At 36.1% G+C, this 25184-nt stretch overlaps 1 protein-coding gene across 7 annotated transcripts in view; it reads right to left on the reverse strand.

Moving 5' to 3' along the window:
- LOC132913827 (QRFP-like peptide receptor) overlaps positions 1–25184 on the reverse strand; it is a 77313-nt gene that overhangs the window by 49813 nt on the left and 2316 nt on the right. For 6 of the 7 annotated variants that reach the window (XM_060972437.1, XM_060972436.1, XM_060972443.1 and 3 more), the window contains exons 2-3: positions 7120–7513; positions 6221–6351 (exon numbers count right to left, since the gene is read on the reverse strand). In XM_060972437.1, the coding sequence (XP_060828420.1) occupies positions 6221–6351; positions 7120–7249 (261 nt within the window). In that variant the 5' untranslated portion in view covers positions 7250–7513. Of the gene's footprint in view, positions 1–843; positions 953–6220; positions 6352–7119; positions 7514–25184 lie in introns of those variants that run through there. The other variant, XM_060972440.1, reaches the window with a different exon arrangement.

The raw sequence follows: 25184 nt of genomic DNA on the forward strand, positions 1-25184 counted from the left end.
CTTTGACGTTTTATCGTGCCTAGACTACCGTATCACGAAAGCAATCCAATTCTATTGACAGAAATTACAGTCAATTTTCTGGCCCGAGCCAGAACTACGTTCGTGCGTAATAATATCTATGAAAAGTGGTTGCTCGAAACGGGGTTACAACCAGTTCCATGGATCGACTAAAATTACGTTTCACATGAACCCATGCACGTATAACTTACGCCTAACCACACGCAAGTTTCCGAATTGTGGATTCTAAGGAAGATAAAAGCGGAGTTTCATCTTGCTATTAAAGTTAAAACATTGTAAAGATTTAACGTTTCTGTGAATTTAATGATTTCAGATTATTCCAAATTCCAATATTTCCGACGAATTTCTAACAGCTAAGCGAAACGCGATGCAACGTTCGCAGCCATAGCGAAAAGTTTTATTGGATCAAAAACTGATTCGACGAAAACTCTTTGACTTTAAATTTCCTCGACTTTTCTACGGAAATCGCCTTCTTATTGCTTACGCCTAAACTCCTGTGGTAAATTTCAGAATCAAGAATTCTGAGAAAAGCGAATACTAGAGCTATAAAGTTGTAGCTTGTTATAAAAGTTGAACCACTATAATGATGAAATGTTCAAAGTTTCTACAGATACGAAACATTTCAGACAGTCCCAAATTTAACTACTTCTGACGAATCTCCAACGACTAAGAAAAATCTTGCAAAACATTCCCAGTCATAAAAATTTTCATGGAAATCTAAATTAAATAAAATATTGATCATTTCTGTGGATCCAACAATCTCAAACAACTAATGTCTAACAACTAAATAAAATAAAATATTATATAAACCATTTCCATTCATACGTAAATATCGATTCTTGTTAAATCCTCTTCGTTGAACTGCTAGAAACTGCTTTGTCTTGGAACGAGCATTTTTCTACAGAGATCGCCATTTTATCGTACGAATGTCCTTTTGCCTTCGTTGCCAGCTAACGTTCAGGACATTATGTCTTCTCCACGAGGGAAATGGGAGCCAACTGAGGAAAAGGATACCCGTTTTACCGCGAATAACGAATAAATCAGTCGTCTGCCGCGTTGTTGCTTTTATTTCGCAACCAACTCTGTTCCTTCTTCTTCTTCCTCGGCCAGTAACACGAGATTAATATAAAATATAAAACCGACCTACGAACTCGGCCAACAATGTCGCGATAGATAATAATGATCGAACGCGTTGCTTTTCATGGTTCAGCGTAACCAAGAAACGCACCTTCGGGCGATGAATTAATAACCAGAACACCATAACCTGCTTAGTTTCTTCGACGTAAAATCCTATTCGCAAGGGACTTTTTTTTTACTTAAAAATGCAAAGATAATGTGAAGGTGATTAGATTCGATTAACCAGTTAAAGATTAATGGCCAGGTAAGCCGTGAAATTCATGGAAAATGTAGTCTACTCATGGTGAATTAATTTCCAAACTGTTTTGTAAATCGAAAATCTATAAAAGAATATTATATTTTAAATTTTCACGATAGTGATATGCCAGGACGTCGATGGTTTCTTTGGAGCAACCGTGTTTACACTTTACACTTTGCACTTTGCACTTGCATTTTGCACCCACGTTTTTCGTAGACATTACAGTCTACTTCTTCGGGATAGACTGGTTTCAGGCTTTCCCTAAAGAAATAGACTGCAAAGTGCAAACACGGTTGCTCCCGAGAAACCAACATAGTGATACCAGTAGTGCTATGAATAATTTAGCTTGTTCGAACTTAGCGAAGGTAGCGATAAAAACATTATTAAGCAAACCCTTGGAATTTTTATTCGTAACCGATGTTTTTATTCCATAGCGATGTTAAAAGAAGAGTTAATAACGTACGCTGATTGTAAACGAGCAATAAATTGAGAACATGTCGTTATCGCGAAGCTGACGTTTAACTGTAAGGTTATTAACATAAAATCTTACAATTAACGTGAATGATCACTGTAATTTAGAAAAAAAAATATGAATTGTAATGAACAATCCATTTCTTTCTAGATGCACGTAGATTAGTGGGGAAAAAACGCGATACGCAGTAACGTTATGCAAACTTAATAAATTCATGCGCAATCGTCAAATCACGTGTGATAATAAATTATAAAATAATACGAAGTTGATGATGATACAAAATGATCATAAACCGAAGTCCACGTCGCGGAATAAATTATTAATATACGCAGGGACGAACATGTGATTTACGAGATATTTAGAAAGTAGCGCAACGAGAGGAAATGTTTTTGACGGAAATGTCAAATAATTGACTTTAAGGAAGATACGGGAATCCCATTTGGGACAGTTTATATCTCACTTTTTTAATATATTTTCTTGGTAAAGTCCTGAGAACACCGCGACTTCATTTCGAGCGATAAACAACGATTGAAGGAGTCAGCTATTAACATCTTCAAAGGTTCGTCTTTCATCCGGTGGAGCATTTCACGGGCAGCAACAACAAACAAACATTACTTTCATTTCGAACACATAAATCAACGAAAAAGATTCTAATTTTCTACTCAAACAAAACTGATGATAAAATAAGAAGAGCAAAAGAGTTTATGATCTCTGAAGGTAAGAAAACGAATGAGTAGTTCTATTTAGTATTTTAAAATGTTTGTTGCACATTTTATAGTGTTTGAAGTTTAAGCAACGCTTGATCGCGTTCTGACTAAATTCAACAATTCAACTAAATTCAAAGCGGACATTGTAATACATTAAAACAAAATGTTACCAAAGATCAGTATTTCACTAAACTTTTCCAATCGTTTCAACTGTAACAAATAAAATGATGATAATGGAACAGAAAAATAATAATGAAATAGTACTAAATATGCCCTTTGTACTTAAAGGTAATAAAAATGTTTATATAGTTTCGAGGGAACATCTTTTCAGGCAATCTTTTTAATCTTTTTCAAGAATCATCGGTAGTTTTGTTAAGGAAGAGTGCGTCATTTTTTTATTGAAAAAATACGTTTGAGAAATATTCGAACAAACTAAGACCTTCGTCTGGAGCATTAATCGATTATCTTCAAACAACTAGATGAGAGAAGAACAGATTCTCCCTAAACAGGGAACAGTGCTACTCGATCAAATTTTCTTTATCCAAAGGAGACAAGAAAAGTCAGCAAGAATATCTATCTATCGTCTGTATTCCAAGATGGTATCATTGACACTAAGAGGCTCGAATTGAGCCGATAATAGATTGAATCACGTCCCCTTGGAACGAACGACAGAGAGAAATAAATCATACGAAAGACACTGTCAACGAAACGTCACCGATTCAACTCGCTAACTCACCCGAATTAACACATTGACTGCCACAGTCGATCGTGATCATTGGTGAGCCACGTTATTAAACTTTTTAGAATGATTAAAATAACATAAACTTCGTGGACTGAAAAACGTTCGACAATGTGAACGATGTAAGTACCATTGTCAGAAGAAAATATTTTTCAAAAATTAAATAGTTACAATTAGACTGTGGATTTTTATACAATTATGAAAAATATAAAGATAGAAAAATGCACAGAAAGCGCACGATATGTAAAAACATATAAAAAATCCAAAGTACAGTACTCTTTACGATATTTAATACGTAAAAAAAAATTTCTCCCTAGGTCATACTGTCTTAAATGTTTTCGTGAAATTGGGAATTTGCATAAAAATCCGTAGGATAATCCGTGGCGTAGTATATTTCAATCTGCGACTCCCACAGCAAAATATATAAAATTTGCACGGAGTTAACGCGTTAAACCATGGCCACGTATAAAGCAATAAGATGGTTTTCAAAGGGCTGCTACTGCTTTTCCTAGTGATCCCTTCGGCTCTTCTTATGGCAGCCCTATTCCCTTCCCGAGCAAATAGAAGTATCGTCGAGGGATCATTTTTATCTCGCGGAAGGAAATTAGCAGAGTGCGTGAAAAACGAGCAAGGGTCGAATACAAGATCTGGCAAAATGTTTCTTTGGAAAATTACTTTCGAGATCTCGCGGCGGGGACAGATTAATCTACGTACTTTTGATGCTGAAATTTAACTGACAAAGGGGAAGTTCTTCAAACGATGTCCCTTATAAGCGATCGTTCCAATTAAATCCACGTTGGTATTCTTGGATCCCTGTTAGTTAAAAATTCACCTAAAAGAGACGAGACATCAAGTAACTCCCGAGATTACGTAAATTGCAATGATGAAAAGCCATTAGGAATTTTCTATCTTAAAAAATAATTGATAATTAGACTACGAATGTTTATCCAGTTATGGAAAATTGAAATATAAATACGTGTGTAGTATTCCAAAACACATAAGATATTCGAATGCACTAATCATTATAAAATTTGTGAAATGAAATACATTTCCATTTAGATCTTCCATTTCTTTAGCGTTTATAAAAATATGAATCTGCATACACATCGGTAGTCTGTTAATAATCTGTCTTGTAGACCACAATTTCTTTCGTTATCGACTTACTTCATGAAAAATGAAAAATATGTATTCTCTAAAGCAGTAGAAAAGGTACGACTAGTCACAGTTGACCAAGTTTGTTTCAAGTCGTTTAAATCCTAAACGTATGAACTATCCAGTCCAATTGAACATGTTGGCAAGATATGAATATCGCTTAAGACAAAACGTAATTGAACCGAACGATGTAAAAGAAGAGCGAACCACCTTGCCGTGTATTCGGCATTGGGCTGTTTCTCGGATACGTAATTTTAGAACTTGGCACAATTCGATTTTATTTTCATTCAGGCCAGAACGTCGCGGCGCTTTCTTGACAGCGTGATCGTGCACCATCCCGACCAGACAACGTGTCTCGATTTCTTCCACCTTGTCGATATGAAATTTTACCATCTGCCGCTATCGTCGATATTTCAAAAGCGTTTACTCGAAAATTCTAAAGATACGAAGATTAGCCAATATTAGCGAAGATTTCGATGAAAGAACAGCAAATTCCCGTGTACCGTTCAAACAAACATAACGTCACAAATAAAAGAGATAGAAACGCAATGGTCAAAGAGGTATTCTCTATTCCCGTTTCCTGTAATTTTCTTCTCGAGACCCAGTTTCCGGACGCAATCAATCTCGAAGAGGAGATAGAATAATTGATATTCACACTCGACAAAAGCTGCACTGTCGAAAACTCGCTATTCGATAAACCGAATCGGAATGTTTGCAACGGAATTCGCGATGCTTCGACAAATCAAACGTTACAATTGAAACAATCGAGCATAAACGGTTTACAGCGCAACGCTTTACATGATCGAAATAATCGAGTGCTAACGGTTTACATTGCGTCGTGCCAACCGCCAATTTGCATGTAGATGTTCACAGTTCAACCGACTTAACTTAGTTACCCTTGTCCTGGAGAAATGCATTTTCCAAAGGAAAATTCATTCGTCGAAAGTTCGCGGAAATTGGACGGTTCGTAAGAAAAGTTTTTGGGAAGCCAATGACGTCAACAACATTATGGCTTTGCCTTATGTTCTTTTACTCGTAACTCGCACCTTTCCAGAAGAAACTCCTTCAAATATCGAGTCCCAACAAGAGATGAAGCGGTTACAAAATCAATTTGACGCGACCGCAGCGAAACTGTGTCGAAATCCAATGTAATTTTACATATTTGTTTGGAAATAAAATAAAGCTCAGAGTTAGCGTTTCTCGACAACAAGTCTAACGCTTTGCACGATGCATATGTATATCAAGATCAATGTATCATGAAGGAAACTTGCGTAACGCGCGTGTTAAATGATAAACATCAGAAACGACAGCCTGATAATTCCATGAATTAATGCACGTTTCAAATACGAACTAATAAACTACCGACCGCAATTCCACGTTTCGGAGAATCTCGATGAATATTTGTTTTAATATACAGCCAGGGATTATCACGCGTTTACATTGCACGTTGTGATTCTATTATAGAATTAAATTCTTCAAAATTTAACAAAATCGTCGTTGATAAAACAACATAGATAAAACAACATGATAAAATCATGAGATGATAAAATTGAACATTACTTGGTAACGTGTGACCGATCGCAGCTACCAGCAAAATCCTATTTGCTATACAAACTGCTGTCTATCCTCTACTTGTTGAGCCAGGATTCTTGATAAAATAAAATTACACGTTTTTAAATTTTATAAAAATCCTCTTCCACCGTTTCGTGAGCTGTTGAATAAAAATTGTCAACTGAATATTCGATAAAGGGACTCACCTTAACGGGAATGCAGAAGAGTATGAGGAGGAGATCGGCCGTTGCCAAGCCACCCAGGAAGACGTTAGTCGGTGTGGATGGTAAAGGTCTCAGTCTCGGGCACAGCGTCGAACCGATGATGACGACGTTTCCTGAAATAAAACCATTTATTGCACCGTTCCTGCAGTTTCTCATCAAAAGTAGATAATTAACATGTCACCTCAAAGCCGACCAGCTTCCACCGAGAAACAGTGGCGAATAAACTAAACGCGGTTTAATACAAACACGTATCTACTATTTTTACCTGCTCTTCGAGTCAGAATTTCATTCCTTAAACTTGAGTTACCGCAGCTAAAAAATACCTATTTACTATTTTTAGCTGTTCTTTGTCCACAACTTTTCCGCGAAAGCGACATTTTGCAGGAAGAAAATACGAATTTTACACGTTTACGCAAAATTTATGTAAATATATTTGTACATCACTGTACAAAATTGCAACGCACAAGTATTAAGATAAATTCTTTGAATGATATAACACGGCATACGTTTCTATCTAATAACTGTCACGTGGACAGCAGTGACACAATAGGAAGTCGATGATAAAATTAATCATCGTGTCGTCGCATTGAACAACAATTTTTCTAGCTAAACCACGCAACCCGGTATCTACATACTAATGATGATAACGTTGCGAATGTTTCAACAACTCTTTATTATTACTTCCACTTTTCTTGATATTTTATTTAATATCGCTATGGTTTTCACGATTTTCCTGTTTCCTTCTTCGCGAGATACTTCGGAAGATGGTATTTGACTATTAGAAAGGGGAAGAATCGATTTTCTGGAGCCGACTTAACAGAGGATAAAGAAACAAGACCACGAGACGGTTTTTCCGCGAGACAAAGTGCCATCTCACTCACCGATTAATCCGAGGAAAAACGTGAGAGAATAGACAACGAGGACGGGTGCCAGTTCCTCCCAATCGAAGTGACTGAACGACTCGTTCAGATCGTAATCGATAAAATCGGTGGTATTTGTCTGGTTCGACATGGTTGCGATTAACTTCTTGACAACGACACTTGAAAGGTTGCGTCCACTTGTCGACCACTCATCAGCACGTTTTCCATCGTGCACGCTCTCAAGCACTTTGCCCAGTTGTACCGACGACTTGCAATGGTACTCTTTCTAACGAAATCCCTTGGGAATCCGCCCTTTCCGTGTCGAGAAATCTTCTTTCGCTCGATTTTCTTCGCACGCTTCGCATGCTAGTGGTTTTAGACACTGCCGCGTTGATACGTTGCCATAATCTTTGCCCTGGAGGAACAAAACAATCGAATCAATCTTGGAATTGAATTAAGCTCCAGACGAAAATCAACGTTCGTGTGACATTTTATTCGCGGTGTTTTTTCGTTTAATCGAATTATAATATGGAACTTTGGTTCTTAAGATTGGAACTATCGATGACTAAAATATAGAACTTGTAGAAAAGTTCAACAAACAAACAAATTTTATAATACAGTAACAAGTAGCTTTTATCGATATGTTGTACGAAAAATCATTAAAATCTCTAAGAATGAATATCTTTTTATATATTTAATCTGTGTAGCGAGCTTCTATAGAGGACTGTTATTCATTGTTGGCTGCATAATACTCGATCAAAGGATAATGGAAAAACTGAATATTGGGTGACAGCAAAATTTTGTACATCAAATTGTAGCATAATATGATCCTAAGTTATCTTATAACTCAACGTTGATGTACATGATCGTTTTAGATTTCGAAAAATAAAAATAGTAAAACGATCGAGTAACAAGCGGTGAAGTTAGGAACTAACTGTTAAAGCAACCTGCACAAACAAATAACTCGTTGGCTGAAAGGGTCTTTAACTGGTTCAACAGAAAGCTCTGAAAGCTCGGTTTAGAAGATACGAATACCACAATTAGGAGTCTCTTTAAACACACAAACCGCGCTGCAATTTCGCCCACATAATGGCCATTGTGTATATATTTCCAACGTAGATTGCCTACATTATTCTCCACCGTGAGATTCCACTTGCAAGCAATGTCCACGTATATTCTTCGAGAATCAAAATATAACGCAAGATTAGAAGATGTCGAACACATTCAACAGAATCACTACATGAAAATCATAGTGACGTAAATCAAAATTTTGACAATTTATATATAGTATTGATACTCCGAGAAAAAACAACAACATGATTCGAATTGTTCTCATGTGCCGCTACAAATTCTTATAAGCAGATTGCGGATTTTTATAAATATTTTTACAAACAGTGTGGCGGATGACGTGTGGGTGTTGTATTTTTTGGATCGCAGAAATAATCAGGTTGTTTGCTGTTGCAACCATCCAATATATTTTAAATCAATTCCTTAAAATAAAGTACAACGCCGATAGACGACCTTGCAGGAGATTTTATTCCGATGAAGTGAATCGTTTGTATGTACTCAACGAAGATTCGCTAGAGCTTTCGTGAAGTACTAATCGCCTACCAAATGCTTACTCCTATTACTCGTAACTCGCTCGCTAAAGTAATTCAGGAATCGCTCGACAATGATTTCACTCGTGATCGTGTCTGCTTATTTATACTAGTCGGGGGGAGTCGGAAGATTCAAATTCGTTTTGGAACGACGGTTACCCTCAACGGCGACATTGTTGTTGGCTAGAGATAATCTACTTTTAATTTCGTGTGTCGAAGCAGTATCCGTGATCCGAGGCACAACAACAACACGAGTCGCTCTCGCTTCGCCTCGTCCTATGACTCATGTGTCACCACATCACCCCCCTACCAGTGATAACGTTATAATTAGGTCGATTTGTAAAAATAATATTTACGTCGAGGTTTTATTTAAAAAAAAATATAAATATAAATAGATACAAGTAATGTACTTAGTATATCCCGTGTCCGACAATTTACGACTTTCACCCGAAGCCTGCCTGATATCTATCGGGAGAACGGACTCTTCGCCCGTACCGCGTAACGTACCTATCCCTGGTGTTTTCTTGTGCGCGTTGATTGTTGTTATTTGCCGTACTTTCGTCGCGCGTGCTTGTTCATCCGGAATCAGTACGTTACGAGTTTTAGCGGTTTCTTTTTCTAGGTTGTCCGGTATAATAAAGGCAGGTTTTAAACGCACTATGGAAACCGTTATGTCGCGATTGTTTATTCTAATTATAAATGTCCTATCGTTCCTTTTTATCACCTTAAATGGACCGTCGTAAGGTGGCTGTAACGGGCCTCCAATCGCGTCATGGTGCAAGAAAACGTATGGCGATGATTCTAACTCTTTAAAAATAAAGATTTCTTTTTCGCCGTGACGCGTAACCTGGTATGGCCTGACTTTCTCCATTCCATCTTTTAGCCGATTCACGTATTCCGAATTGGCCCGATGCTTTGACGGTAGGAAGAACTCTTGGTAGTAGTAGTGACCATTTCGGCCGCCGTTGTGTCACCACAACAGAAATAAAAATGTAGCACATACACAACGATGACTTCTTCCATCTATTGAAACCCGCAACCTATTTATAAGTACTACCTCTTTAGCTTCATAATTAATTAAATTATAATCTAATTCTTTGTTATAATTGTTTTTGTGACTTGAAAAAAATATTAGGTCGTCCCAAAAGTTTCTTTCGTTTTATAAGTAAGACACTTTTAGAACAACCTAATATTCTTTCAAGTTCTATTGGTTCTATTGGAACAAAGTGGATCATACATAATTCAATAAAATAATATAAAACAAAAAATGTTGTGCATCTATCGTTTCCTTGTAAAACAAAAGAATCTTTTGAGCAGCCTAATACAATGAATTTCTTTTAAGAATAATCGTAAAACACAATTTCGTGAAAAACAGCAGTGAACTGACTTACTGACCATTTAAAAATTTCCATTTTGTCAAATTTTCGCATTATTATTAAAATTCTGAATTACGAAGATAATTTGTATGTATGAAAACAGACTCGATTTTCCAACTTTCGCACAGCAGAATTTCGCAAATTTGCTCGTGATTGCATCCGGTGTAAGCTTGTGTCACAGATTCGAGAGAGAAGGGAACGGAAGTGGTGAAAATATGAAACAGAACATCCTCTGTTTTCTCAGCCTCGATTCGGTTTAAAAGGAAAGAAGCAGGCGCAACGGTGCTCGAGAACTTGTTTTCGAGATTTCTAAGCACGATATTAAAGCGCGATTCGAGCTTTCGCTAAAACGGAGCCGCTAAAATCGTCAAAACGTAAAATGCATCGCGTTACACAGCCATGACCTCGTTTGCGAGCTTCATTAAATCCGATTGGCGATCGAAATTCGTCTCCGCCGTGGAAATTTTATTTCGACGCTGCGAAACTTCCTCTAGACGAGTATTTAAACAGTTCCTCAAACATCTTATCGATATTTTAAAAGGTTTGTCCTCTTTATCCATGCGGTTGTCTAAAAAATTCACAGCGTAATTCAAAGAAAATTTAAAGGGTTTAGACTTTTGTTAAATTACACGTGCACCGTAATTTTTGCCATTTAACGAATACAAAATAAAAATCTTCGCTCCAATTTCATTACTTCACAAAAAAATATGAATCTCCCAGAAGCAACATCGATCGACTTCATAAATCGAAAAGTAGAGAAGAATAAGTTTACGTTAAAATTTATTTGTGCTATCTTCTTATGGAAATAAGCCAGTTGTTTCTTGGTAATTGAACATTAATCGTATGCCTGTAGAACGAAGAAACGACAAATTTACGAAGGATAAAATTGAATAGGCCTTCTAAGGCGCTCATATATCAACTATAGGAAACTCAATGAATTTTCTTAATAACTGAATGAATTTTCTTAAGAACCTAACGATGATATAATACGAACATAATAGAACGTTAACATCTTGAAAGATCCGTGGCAAAATCTTTTGTACTCGTATATTATTATTCACGGTACAACAAGGAGATTTAATTTCTGGTATGGAAGATCAAAGGCTGATGCAATTTCTCTAAATTCGCAACCGAGTATCATATTTCATCCTTATCGTCATTAACATTCATCTCGGATACTGCGCACGCCCATAAAATCCTTTATTTTGTTTATAAAATCGAACAATCGAAAAATTGAACAAATCGATACACGAGGGAGGAAGTTTTCTTGTAAAGTCAGAACAATTAATTTGTCATTAGGCTACGGATTTTTATGCATTTATGATAAAATCGTATATACAAAAGTCCATGAACTACATAATTAGACAGCAGATTTTTATGCAAATTCATATTTCCGAGAATACAACTGTACAAATAGGACTTCGATAGAAAATTATATCACTTACCATGCATTGTAGGATATACTATACTTTCAATATTTCATATATTTTTCTGTGGATTTCTGCGCTATCAAATTTTCTATAAATGCGTACAAATTCGCAGTCTACATGCATATAACATAGTATAATATAATACAGTATAGTACAGTATAAGTATATTCGTATTTGAGTTTATTACAAAGGAGCTTATTCATGTCCACTACGTATCTCGTACATATATATAAACATTAACACACATCAACACGCCCAATATACCCATATACACGCTTCATTGTACTAAATTCATTTTTATTATGATTCGATTAGCATTAATTTTTTTATTTTTATGATATAAGTAGTCTTGCACAAAGTAGAATATATCTCTTACTTCCTTTACATTTCTAATATTTCATAATTCAGGATATCCTTTTCAATAATCTTTTTACGTATAATCTTGCTAATACTGGAGCTCACAGGCACGATATGATTTAATGTTTCCTTTCTTCTCAGATTGCATAGTTGAGAATCATCTGCTTCACTTATCTTAATTCTTTTCTTCTTTTCTTCCATTATTGAATTTATGTCTTCCTGCCAGTTGTAATCCAACAATCGTCGAATCGAATATTTTTCTTTGTCCGGCCTAGTTAGACCCGTAACACACTCGTGTATCGAACAACATCTCAAAGCAAGTGATCTTCCTCCATCTTCTATGAATATTTTAACTTCCACTCTATTTTTATATTTTTTTATTCGACTAGGTATCTCCTCACGTTCACTTAATTCTAACATCTCTGTATTCTTTGTACATTCTTTGTAACATATCTATATCCTGCAAGTTTCTCCTTTATTAATGTATACCGGTTGTACTTCCTTGGGTTATTTTTGTTTCCACCCAGCTCGTTCAATTTTGTTAGGCACCTCCAAGGGAATCTATTCTCATCCATTTGACATATTTTCTCAGGAAATATTTTGATCTTTATGTTTCTGATCTTTATGTGATCTTTCTATTATTACACTTTCCAGCTTTACTTTGCCTATTTCGAAACGTACCAGATAATTAGCAAAATCCATTGGAACATTCGGTAGATGTTTCAAACAACGTGTCTGCATTTTTCCAATCGTTGCAGCTATAAAACGTGCCAAGTTGACTACTCGTCATAATTTTTTGTAGACGAAACAAACAAGTTCCATTTCTTCGGCTCTCATAAAAATTTAAAATTACATAAAAATCCGCAATCCATTCATAAACGATCATAAACAATTACAAACGATTAATTTAGTAGAGCTTCCAGTGCAATACAATTTATTAATCAACGACACGTTCGGTTTAATCCCCTGTATGGGTGCGAGCATGTAACCACAGTGCACTCGTGGTTTAATACGCATCGGAGAGAGCTTCAATCCATCGATTCTCGATCCATCGAGGCATCGTATCGGGAAACTGACAAAGGGAAACGTGACGAAGGGTTGCAAGGGCAAGATGGTCCAGATCATTTTGAAGATGGATGACACGACGAATGTAGGCAGAGAGATTCGTTAACCTGTTAATAACTGGTACTAGGCCATTTCGGGACTGTTCGTGGATTTTGAAATTTCGATTTGTTTATGATACTGAATTGGTAGTTGTTAAGTTGTATAAGTTAGTCATCATTTGTACTCTTACGAACACGACTAATGTTTATGAAATACAATCATTCGATGGATTTACTAAATATTGTTACAAGTACTGTACATTTCGAATATTGTATACGTGTGTTTGTATATTGTGTACGCTTTTACGTGTTTAAATGTCCCACGAGTGTATAAACATGCACAGTATGGTCATAGAGATGCGAGGATGGAATTAATTCAATTTTGTTATTATTCAAGTTTGTATTTTGGATTTCACGCGATAAAGACGCGTGAGATACAGAATGCAAATTAAAATTAAACATTTTAAAATTAAATAACCTATCTCACATCTGAAATCTCTATGATTCGAGGAGAGACCGATTCAAGGTTAATGTGAATCGAAAATGCAGATAATAAAAAATCTAAGAGACGATTCAAGTAGCTCATTCTCTCGTAACAATAATCAACTATTGCCGTGAATTCAACGGATACTTTTTTACGTAGTAGTATGCCACCTTTCATTTACCGCCAAAAGATTTATGGTGAAGATTCCTGCATCCCGAAATAAAGCTCGATTGACCCCGTGACCGCGTGGCCGGAGGCAAACACTCGAGAGACGAGAGAGATCACATCGCTGCTCGGCATTGATAATGGCACGAAATGTAAATTTTAGATGAGGGCCTTTTTAGAATTTACAAAGAAATCTTTACGAGTCGTTTCAATGACATTACAAAACTGTCTTAACACGAGATATGTCACTATTCACGAAAGCAACGGAACTTTCCACTTATAGCGTTACGAAACGACTGAAGAAGAAATCAGTGTCGGAATAAAACTAAGGCCAAATTTGGAATTCCGAGTCTATCGTTTTACGCCATAGAAATAGAAACATAATTCGATAAAAACAAATTTGACATTTTTTTTGAGTTGTACAACTATCGATACCAAAGAGGATATAAATTCCTCGCAGGTAGTGACTTTTCGCGGGAGAACTTAGAGGAAGCTCGTCTCGTACGATAAGTATAATTATTGCTGGAAATAGGAGAACGCTTGGAAGTTAAAGCGAAAGCTCACCGCTGCCTTTAGTCGGCTATCGATTCATCATGAAAAATTATTTTCCCTTGAGAAAGTTTGCCGTTATAAATCTGGAAGTAATGGGATTCTTTCTGCTAATGAATAAAATTCTCCCATCTTCCAATATAATAAAATTCGCTACCTCCGATTAATTCTCCTCGATTCAAGACTACTGCATCCGGAAAATTGTGGCTCAGTTACCATGAACAATAAAAAGATGTTCGATGGAATCTATAACAAATCAACGAAAGAGAAGCAACTGGAAAACGAAGACAAAGTGTTTTCTTAAATTGAAGTAAACGCCTCGATTCGTAACAGTAGAGTGTACTAAATCCTATATAATGGCCTCTAGTAAATCCTGCATAAGTATTCTAGCTGTTCTATTGAGTCGATAATGAATTCCATACTTGAAAAACGGGATAACCGAAACCCTCTTTCCTGAAAATTGAGTTATGTAGACCAATTCACGGTTCTTTCTTGCAGACAAATTTTCAAGCATTTTACTGGTCAGAACTTTGTAAAGAGCATAAAGTGCAGACCATGCGAAGGTATTACGTGCACGAGTGTTAGATCTGAATTCAGTAAGAGTAAACGGTAAATAAATAGACGCTTAGTAATGGTTTTCTCTCTTTTCTTTTCTTGTACACCTTTCCTTCCTTTACTTTCTTCAAAATTTTCTTTTGTCGTTCCGTTCTATCGTTCCTTCTCCGATTGAAAACTCATAAACTATCTTTTCTTCTACTTTCTTTTCTTCTTTTGCTTTTGACTTCTTCACCCTTACCTTTCCCTTCTTCCCGCTCTTTGTCCCTCATAAGCCTCTCTTTCTTTCTATCCTTCCTTTCCATTTCCTTCCTTCCTTCCTTCAAATCATTTCTTTCAATCATTGTTAACTTCCTGCCCCTTCATCCTGTCTCTCCCGTCTTTTCCATCGAGGAAAGATAATTTCACTTTTCTTGCATGCGCAGAGAAACGTACGAACACGTTTAATTGTTCTTCCACTCTGCTGAAAAATAATAAAAACAAAAGACTCTGGTCCTCAGATACAAAACTACAATGTAGTTCAACATCTCGCTATAGCACCACCACACCATCCAATCCTAAGCTAATGTATTTTTCCTGTCTCATGTCGAGCAGACTGAATTAACTCGAAAATGAATGGAGTTTCGTGTTGGATATATACGCGCTCATATATACGAGTTGAATTGTGAATATATATCTACTTTATATTCACCAACTTCAAAACTAAGAACACTCGAATCACAACTGCACTAAAATAGAAAGCACATCGAGACGTACTCGAAATCGGGTTAATTGCACGGAAGAAGTCTCTGGTAAAATAAAATTGCTTTTTCTGTTACTTTCGACCATCATGAAAAGTAACAAAATATCGTTTTTAGCGTAACGGAGTGGAAACGTCCTCGCGTTTAACACGTTCTTTGCCGCGATGCTCACCGCTCAGTAAATTTTTGAAAATGACTAATAAGATGAATTTCGTAAACTAATTTCATAAATTCTCAGCAATGTCAATGACTTGGATAACATTATGAAAAAAAGTGCAAATGGAGTATATAAGTATTTTGCAAAAATTAAATATTATACAGTGAAACGTTGCGACGATATTATATGGTAAATGTTACGCAATAAAAGTATTATATTTCGATCTATCGCGGCTATCACGACAAAATATATAAAATTCAGCGTGTTAAACGTATCGAAACGTGAAATCCCCTGATTACCTCTAAAATATAACGTTCGTTATCTTATCAGACTCTTTGGCTCGGAGCTGCATTGAATTAATTTCGGAACGAATTTACATTTGCATCGTTCAATTATGCAACGCATATAATTTTAAATAGCGGTTTGTTTCGCTAAACGATTTTATAATCGAGTAGACGTTTAACTTGTTATTTTCTCAGTGAACGCAGAGCTAACCATAAAAAAAGATTGACGAGTTTCCATAAAGAATCTTTAGCAGGGGGAACAGCTTCAATTAACAACGAGAGATTGAAAAATGTAAATTCCAGCCTGATTGTATCGTCCATTGGATGAATTAGAGTTAGCGCTTGATGTGCGTGATTTACAAAATAAAAATAAAACAACGAAGTTATAAAATACCATGGTACACGCACAGAAAGCTAGGCAGAGAGTTTGTCGTTGCAATAAACCAGATTAAAGCTGACCGCTACGATATAACTTAGCTGCTTCTCCTACATGCGCGGATGTTACAGACAATCAAAATGTAAATGTAATTTTGGAAATGAAGATATAAATCGTGCAATCAAGCTTAACGATTCTAAAAGATCAGAATCGACGAGAAACTTGCTAATGAAAATATTGGCTTATTGGGAAAAGGTTTATTGCAAAAAGGTCTCGTAAGACGAAATAACGAAATTGGAGTCAAAAGTTTAAAGCGTGCTAGGTTTTCAAAAGGAATAACGCCTTCTTTAATCGCATAGATATTTTATTTATAACGTTGAAACTGTAATTAATCATAGTTAGAAGTAACAATTATCATTATCGTACTCTCCTTTTTCAGAAAACTATGCGAAAAAGATTCATCTAAGAAGCAAAAGGTGCTTCAAAGCTTTGGACGAGAATAATAATGTCTCGTTAAAGAAATATTTTAGTAAAATATTAATGTCTAATTTTTCAATATATCCTCGTGTAAGCTGAAAGAAAACTTCGTTGAGGTTTCGAATGCTTGGTGAGAAGAAAAAGTTTGCACAACGTTTGCTTTCTTGTGCACCATGAACAACATGATAGAATGAATATGCATTCCAATGGGCGTTCCGCATTCTCTCTGTTAATGAATTTCGGAAGCTCGATTATACGATGCTTGTTGATCGCACGAACGATCCTCGCATGTGATTATCGGTGCATTAGATACACGATGCAGCGTTTAGTGCGTCGAAAACACCGTGGAAAGCAAAGAAAAAGGTCGCCTCTGGGAGAAGAATAAATTTTCCTTCGCAAACTTTCGTTCTTTGGATCGCAAACTATCTCGAAGTCAATTTTCTCTATCGTTTCTCTGGCGAAATTCGACAAATTACCCGAGCTAGAAGTTTCGAGTGATATTTTTTCAAAAATGATGCTATTAGATGATATTGTATTCTGAATTTTTATCACGTATCGGAATTTCATCAAACTCGTCATCGGTTTCGGATAGCGAAACCGAAACCGAAAAATAAATAGTGCCTGAGGAATAGTAATTGCATTCGATCAAATAGCGTGCATGCTGCGATCGAACACGAAAGCGATTTTCTTAATCTCGATTGGAATAATGGAGTTCGACGGCGACCTTCCTAATTGAACTTTCATTGATTCCCAGAGAAATGCACCTGCACTTACATGTAATGGGTACAGTAGAATTTCAGGGTTTCATCAGACAAAAGAAAGTTTAATTAACAATACACAAGTTTGAAAGCTACAGGTCGCATTCTACTTAGAGGAGTCAATAAATTGATATTTTTTACCAATTCGATTCTCCTGAAAAATTGTGCATTTGTTTCTAAACATCTACATGTGAATTCGGTGAAGTGGCAAAGTTACAAGGATCTAGTGCCATGGTTTCTCAACTCTTCCAAATTGTGCTTATATATCAAAATGGATATCTACTTATCACCCGTATTAAAATTATATCAATGTTCAATGTCTGCAATAGTTTTCTTTTATCATCCAAAGAAGTCGATAAAATTTATGATAAAAGTGATATTTTTGCTTCTGGCTATTATTTCCTCGCGTGGATTAAGATTATTTTTCATTTCCCTGTTTCGGATAAATAGACTAACGTAATTCGTTGCAGGCGTTCAGGATAGAATATTGTGAGGAACATATAACAGTTTAAGTAATACATAATAAAGACAACTGTATAAATGTTAGGCTGCATTTTCTTGAAATATCAACAGACATATAAAATTCCGAATTCCTTAGTTTATAATTATCCGATCATTTTTTTATCCTAAAAGGCACCTAAAAATAACGTCTCCAAATGTAGATCTGAATGAAAAATGGAATTCAAGAAACAATAGATTCCAAGAACAATCGCAGCCGTCTGTCCTTTTTCGTATAATTCGTTTCACTAATGGTGCATAATTTCCTGCACTAACCAAACTGCATTCATCTCGCATCTCACTTTCCATTTAGCACGAATGTCGCATCTTTTGCACGAGTTAGGTTCGTGTACTAACTGGAACTTCAAGGCGATAAATTGTACGAAAAGGATGTGACAGCGAGTTGGAGCACAACAGAGGGAAAATATACGTAGACTTATGTCAGACACGGTTCAATCTCTGCCACGAACAATCACGAAAATGACACGCGACGGAGGGACAGAGCCAAATTTCCGGCGTTCCGTTCGACGAGCCTTTCTATATGAACTGGTTGCAAAAAACGAAGCTCGTTAACCGCGCTAATTTTAGCCTGGTGATAAAGCCTGGTGAAGAAAAGGCATTCAGCTCGCATAATAGCAACTACAAACTGTGGCCATCGAATTAGGACTAACTCGCTTTCAACACGTTTCGGTATTTTAGTAAAATTGAGAAACGCGAGGGACACGTCGAATAGAGAATTTTTTGAAGCATCAGGCGAGCATCTATCGAGTGTAACGACTAATCTAGATTCAAGGTAAAAGAAAAAAAATTTCTATAATTTTTCCAAGACATCAAACAACGATCAGTTTGATTATGCAATTATCAAATAATTATATACGTAAGACTTCTGTAAAAAAAATTTTACGCGTTAATAAGAGATAAATAAATGGGAAAAAATCGATGGATGATTCGTCACATCGTAAAGTAATTACTACCAAAGAATATAACTGGAAATAACAGGTAATTATGCGAAAGAAACTATAATTTCAATGAACAATTGTCTTACATTAGTAAATCAAATAGAAACGATAATTGTGATAATTCGATATGCGTGGATCACGTTAATTGAAATTTGGTACGCCATTTAAAAGATATTAGCGATAATTTTGTAACAATTCGGTTGGTGTGAAGTTTTACACGATTTTCTCGCTTAAACGCTTAATCGACACATCGTGGTCCACGTGAAACTCATACGAATTTCGATTTAACTCTGAAACTTCCTCGTCGCTAAAACGAACAATTTTCGAATCGAATTCAACTTAATTGACTTTCATTTAACGCGTGCCAGTTTCATTCAGAGTTTCGAATTTAAAGATAGCGAATGGCATAAAGAATCCGATGTAGTAAATGAAACAGAGATAGACGCTAAGAATACGTTGCGACTGCTACTTTAACGATGGAATAGTCTCGTGACGACGCGTTTACTTTCGACAGAAGTTAAATTCATTCGTTACCATTTTAATTCAATCTCATCTTTTTTCCATCTTTTACGTATTTACGTTAATCAAAACATTACTAAATCAAGAACTGTAATCTTTCATTTACCGTCATTAATTTTAACGACAGATTAATCAATCCTAAATCAGACTCTTCAACTTTCCACATGCGCGTGCCAATTAAAATTTCGCTAGATTAAAAATTTTGATCGTCTGCACGCTTCGTGCATTGCCACTAATTTCAACCGTAGATTGTACTGTAAATTACACTCACAGATGCCTCTTCTTTTTCTTTCTCTACGAGACTAAGTTACTTAAAATTTTACTAAGAGTGAAAATGTTAACACCCCGTACTATTAATATTTACTCCAATTACACCTTAAATTAGACCGACGATGAAATGTTCCAGAAATGCTCCTAAAAACACAGCCCACTGCCAACATTTATTTTCCCAATTCTAAAAAAATTAAACTGTCTAAAAACTGCTTACAAATCATACCGGATCACCAGTACCTAAAATACGCGAAAATGCGCTTAATATTACACACAAGCGGAGACCGTCTGTCACTAGAAGATAGATGCAAAATGAAAAGAGAAAACGGCTGGTTTCTTCGTCCTGAAGATGCGCGTTGGTGTCGATAGTGGACGGGCTTCTTGCCAAGCGAGTGCGAATTTCTTGGCTTAGAAGCGGATTTTCGATGACAAGAGTAGCCTGTTGGCGTAATGACGCCTTTTTCGACCAGTTTGATCTCAGTGTCCGACAGCCTGTGACAAATTACGAATCGATCGACAGATATAGAGAAGCTAATGACGCTCGATCCGCCGGATGGAACAATACGAACTTTCTATCGAGCGTTATCTGACGATAGTTGCGTAATTATTATAACAATTTCTAAACAGCATTTGCTTACGTTACCGATAAGAGAATCGCGTTGCGCAATCCTTACCATATTAAAACCGCATTTCCAACTTTCCTTCGTTCGCAGGCCTCGCGATACACTATAACTAGTCTGCGGATATTTATGCAAATCCATGTTTTTATGAATACAAATAAAGAAATGCGACCTCGGCAGAAATATGTTTTACGATTGTAAATAGCACGACGATTACGAGGAATTTATGGGATTTATGAAAATATACTTAAAGAATCAATAGCGATCTCCTAGACTAGAAACGCGTTCAATGTATGATGTATCTGCTTGATATTATATCGACATATTGATGTATTATATAATATTAGTAGAATGCTGACGTTTATGTAATTTTATAGTTTCACAGGCATCGCTAAAGATATAAATTCTAAATAAAAATTTATCTCATTTACTCAATATTGTGATAAACGATATACTCTAAATGTCTTATATATTTTTGCGCGATACATATGCGTTCTGTGCATTTTCATACCTTCAAACGTCCCATAAACGCGTGAAAATCCGCGGTCTAATTACAAGGAGCGAAGCGCGGACTTGTACGCGAATTGATTTACAAAGAGCGCGATATTCGATTCCGAACGTGATCAACGTTAATGGAAAAGGGTTAATTAAACAGCACAGAATAGCAAGAGTTAACGCGTGTAGCGCAACTTCAAAGGCGGTTCGAGAAACGAAGTACGAGAGTAGTTTTCAGATGAACTTAATTTGTCCGGCCGTTTGACCGTTCCATGATCAACATCGCCTGAAACTTCCATAACGAAGCACAATTTATGCATCTACGCCATGTGTTGGCAATAAACCAGTATTTATAGGACATGGCAGGGCGAAGTCTTGCCGTAGACCGTACGCACGTAAATTTGCAACGGTGCTTTGCCAAATAACCGTGATAAAGTCAATCATAATATTCTTTAAGAAAAAAATCTGTAGCGTATACACTGCTCGAAATAATTGGAAGGTTGTTCTTCCCAACTCTCTCCTTGCGTCTGCATATTCTTTTAATGTTCCTCTTCAAATCAATTTTCATTGCAGTATCGTACGAATGATATATCAATACATCAATGGTATAGGATTTCTTCGCTTCTGTTTGCTCGATTAGTAGAGAATTTGTTTACACAACCAGTTTTGTTCAATAGGAACAGTGTATTTGGTGAACTGGATTCGTATAAACAGATTAAAGCGTTATTGGAATTTAAACTATTGCACAGGCTAAAAGTTTGCAATCAGTCTATGCTCCATCGAGATGAGAAACTTACAAAAGACGAGAGTTTCGAAAATCTTGTTGAAAATCTGTCAAAATCCAATACTTCTTCTTCGTATTCTTCGTCTGTGATATTCATATATATATACAGCTGTAAATGTAATTTGCTCGAAATGCTATTATTTTCTTAGTATAAATTGCAAATGAAACGCTCCATCTCCAAACCGAAAATAAGCGACGAACTAAAACATTTACGCGGAATAAATTAGAAAAACGACGTGGAAAAAATAAATTACAAAGAAAGAGAAGATATTTATTTCGATATAAATCTTTGAAGTTTGACAATATCGTCGAGGACACGAGATATTCCGAAATACCAAAATACTTCATCAAGAAAAATGTTCCCTCGAAGAATTTCGGTTACCGAAATGTAGAAGTCGGGGGAAAGTTCCCAGTTCGGCCTAGTTTTGATATTTAGCTAAAAGACGATCGCACAATGGTGGAAAATACGTGTTCTTCTGATTTATGATTGCCGGACCAGGTACCACACGTGTTCAACCTACACTTACGCGAGGTTCTATTTACGAGCCTCTGACACGTGCGATATACCTTTATACCTATCGAGTTTGCCAATAGTAATCGCGGTAAAAACGTATTCGAGAGATTCAACGATCTACAAAAAGTTTCCTGCATCTTTCATGAGACCGATTCCACACCTTTAACAACAATTAATGACATTTCCAGTTTTTCTGTTGTCGACTTCTTTTTGTATTGTTGATCGAGGTCAAAGTTTCAATACGATGATTTATTCTTCCTTTCTCCATTAACTCACAGATACATGATTTTCCTAATTTAATCAAAATTTCCAATTTGCGTGCTATAAAATCATTTTCATAATCCATCTGATCGTTCGGTATTCCTCCAAATCGCAAATTGGTTGTCGCAAAAGTACAATTACTTATCTCGTTGATCGAGTGTATAAATGCTTTGGATATTGAAAAACGTTTTATGAACACGAAAATAAAACGAAGAAATAGAACGATCCAACCACATAATTACAGCTTTTTGATCTAGTATCACCGAGGAGTCCTGTTTTGCGGCCAAGTTTCAGGACAAAATACAACACACACAAGAATACACAAAAATCACGCTCCAATGAGACTTAAACCCAAAAAAACAAAAAAATAAACGCAAAAACCGAAAATCCACGACACATATTAGACCATGGCTACGTCGTACCGACGCGTATCGGTACTTTTGCCTAAACACACTATACTCAAATTCATTGTTTATTGTGAATCTCAAAAATGTACAAAAAATCAAATATTGGCTAAATAAACTATTTAAAAAAAAAAAAAAAAAAAACAGCTTTTTGATCTAGTATACCGATTTATTTAAAAACGGCACTTTTTAAATGACAATTTTGTCCGGATATTTCTCTTCGATTACTACGTTTAATGGCCAACTAGATTATTTGACAGATATTCGCAATAAATGAATCTTCCACTTCAATCAGGTATAAAACAGAACATTCGGAGAAGCCTAGTACTTTGTTACCCGAACGCAATCGTCTAACTGTTTCGAACAGTTTCAAGTAGAATGGCGCAACTCGTTAAATAAAAGCTCGTTTCCATGTCTCGATTGACGAGGGAATTGCTCTTGACTCGTCACGGGAAGCGTCGTACGCTACAGACGATAAAGCGATGCTCTCGAGCGATATATTTGCATCGATTACCGAATAACATGATTCCTATCGGGCAGCGCATCATCAACACCGTGCACACGTAATAAAGCAGACCGATTTCAAAGTCACGTCGGAGATTTATGAAAAACGAGAGTGGTAAAGCGTGGAAATTTATTTGCCGTCCTACGAGTAAAACGCTAGCAAATAATTTACGTCTCTGCAGAGAAGCTACGCCTAGCTCGCGATATGCATTATTTTCCCATTTATCACATATTCCACGTAACCACGGCCGTTTCCCAATATTCTCTGTACTATCCGCGTTTACGTTTCCGTAGAGGGGAGACACAAACGAATTCTCAGTACTGCGGAAGACCCAATCAAACGAGGAAGGATCGGAGGGGATGAGATACGCGCGTATTATCGAAAACGCGTAGATCGAATGTCCATCGAGATATGCACATCGACGACCACCAGGGAATTAATTATACGATTGTGTCATGTGTCCTTGATTTGTTACGTTACGAGTAACTTAATCTACTTTCCATGTTAAGCATTGCCCAGTGGAGGTTGGATAATTGGCGACGAGCATCAAATACACACCCTATTTTACTTCGTTCTATGACGATAAAGCTGAGAAACGATTATGATAAGGATTTTTTATCTCTTAACTTGCTTCTTTCTTTCTTGCTAATCTCTTTAGGTCTGTACAACTCGATATGAATTTTATATTTCAACGAATATTGTGGGAAGATAAATAGTTGTTAGATATTTGGAAAATAATAAACGTGAAATAAATATACACGAGTCAAAGCTCATGATGCCTTTGCCGTCGGAATTAACTGATATAAAACAAATCTGAAGAATCACCAAGAAATTACTAACTCCTTAAGCATTATTATCTTGCTTGGAATTCTAGGTAGCGAAGAATTTTTCCGTCAATTAGTATAATAAATGTCTCATCGCCTATGTATAACGTATCGGAGACTCGGATCATTCGAGCAACTTTAAAGTTGATTAGACGAAGCGGAAAGTTTAAAAGTAAAAATATTTTATTCTTGAGAGGATTAAACACGAAGATTAAGCAATAGAATACAGAAATTTAACATGGAAATGAAACCTGCATCAGCTAATTTAATTAATCTGGTATAATTTCCAAATATAATTAAAATTAAACAGAATTTCCACGATTTAATATAAATAGAATATAAAGTGGTTTGATAAAATAGCAATTTAATAAATGTGATCAAAATTTTAATCGATATTGGACATGCTTTAAAACTCGATCGGAATTGGGACAGTTTTCACGATGAATATTGGGAAAGAACGATCAATGGGACTTTATCGAATGAATCTGGTTCGTCTGGTAATCTCTCATTGTGGTATTCCACGTGATTAGCTGACAAAGACAACAAAGCTACGAAGTTCGTACAGAAAACAAAACTCCGAAACAATTTCAATCACGCTTCATCCGAAGCGAACAGCAATCGTGAGTTTCCCAAAGAGAAACAATAATTTGTAAATATAATCAGAATGCAAATCTAACGTGCACTAAGTTCTTAGTATTCGACGAATTAATTCCGATATTCCACAAATTTACAGACAGCTATAATTTTCTAATGTCTCGTACGACTGATAAGAGATAACGAAAAAGATAGTTTATACAGAGTTAAACTCTGAATTGTTGTAAACAGAGGAAGTATTCGTATCAGGTATAGGAAACAAGCATTTATAGATAAAAAGAGAAGAGAGGAGAACATTAAAATAATAAGATACGAAAAATTATTCAGAGATCGATATCTAGGAAATAGAAAATAATATTAATTGGACAATGATAGGATAGAAATCTACAGTCAGTCACATGAGTCTTCGTACATCCTATAAAATTAACCT

The sequence above is a fragment of the Bombus pascuorum genome, chromosome 13, assembly GCF_905332965.1.
Source record: "Bombus pascuorum chromosome 13, iyBomPasc1.1, whole genome shotgun sequence".
NCBI classification, from domain to species: Eukaryota; Metazoa; Arthropoda; class Insecta; order Hymenoptera; family Apidae; genus Bombus; species Bombus pascuorum.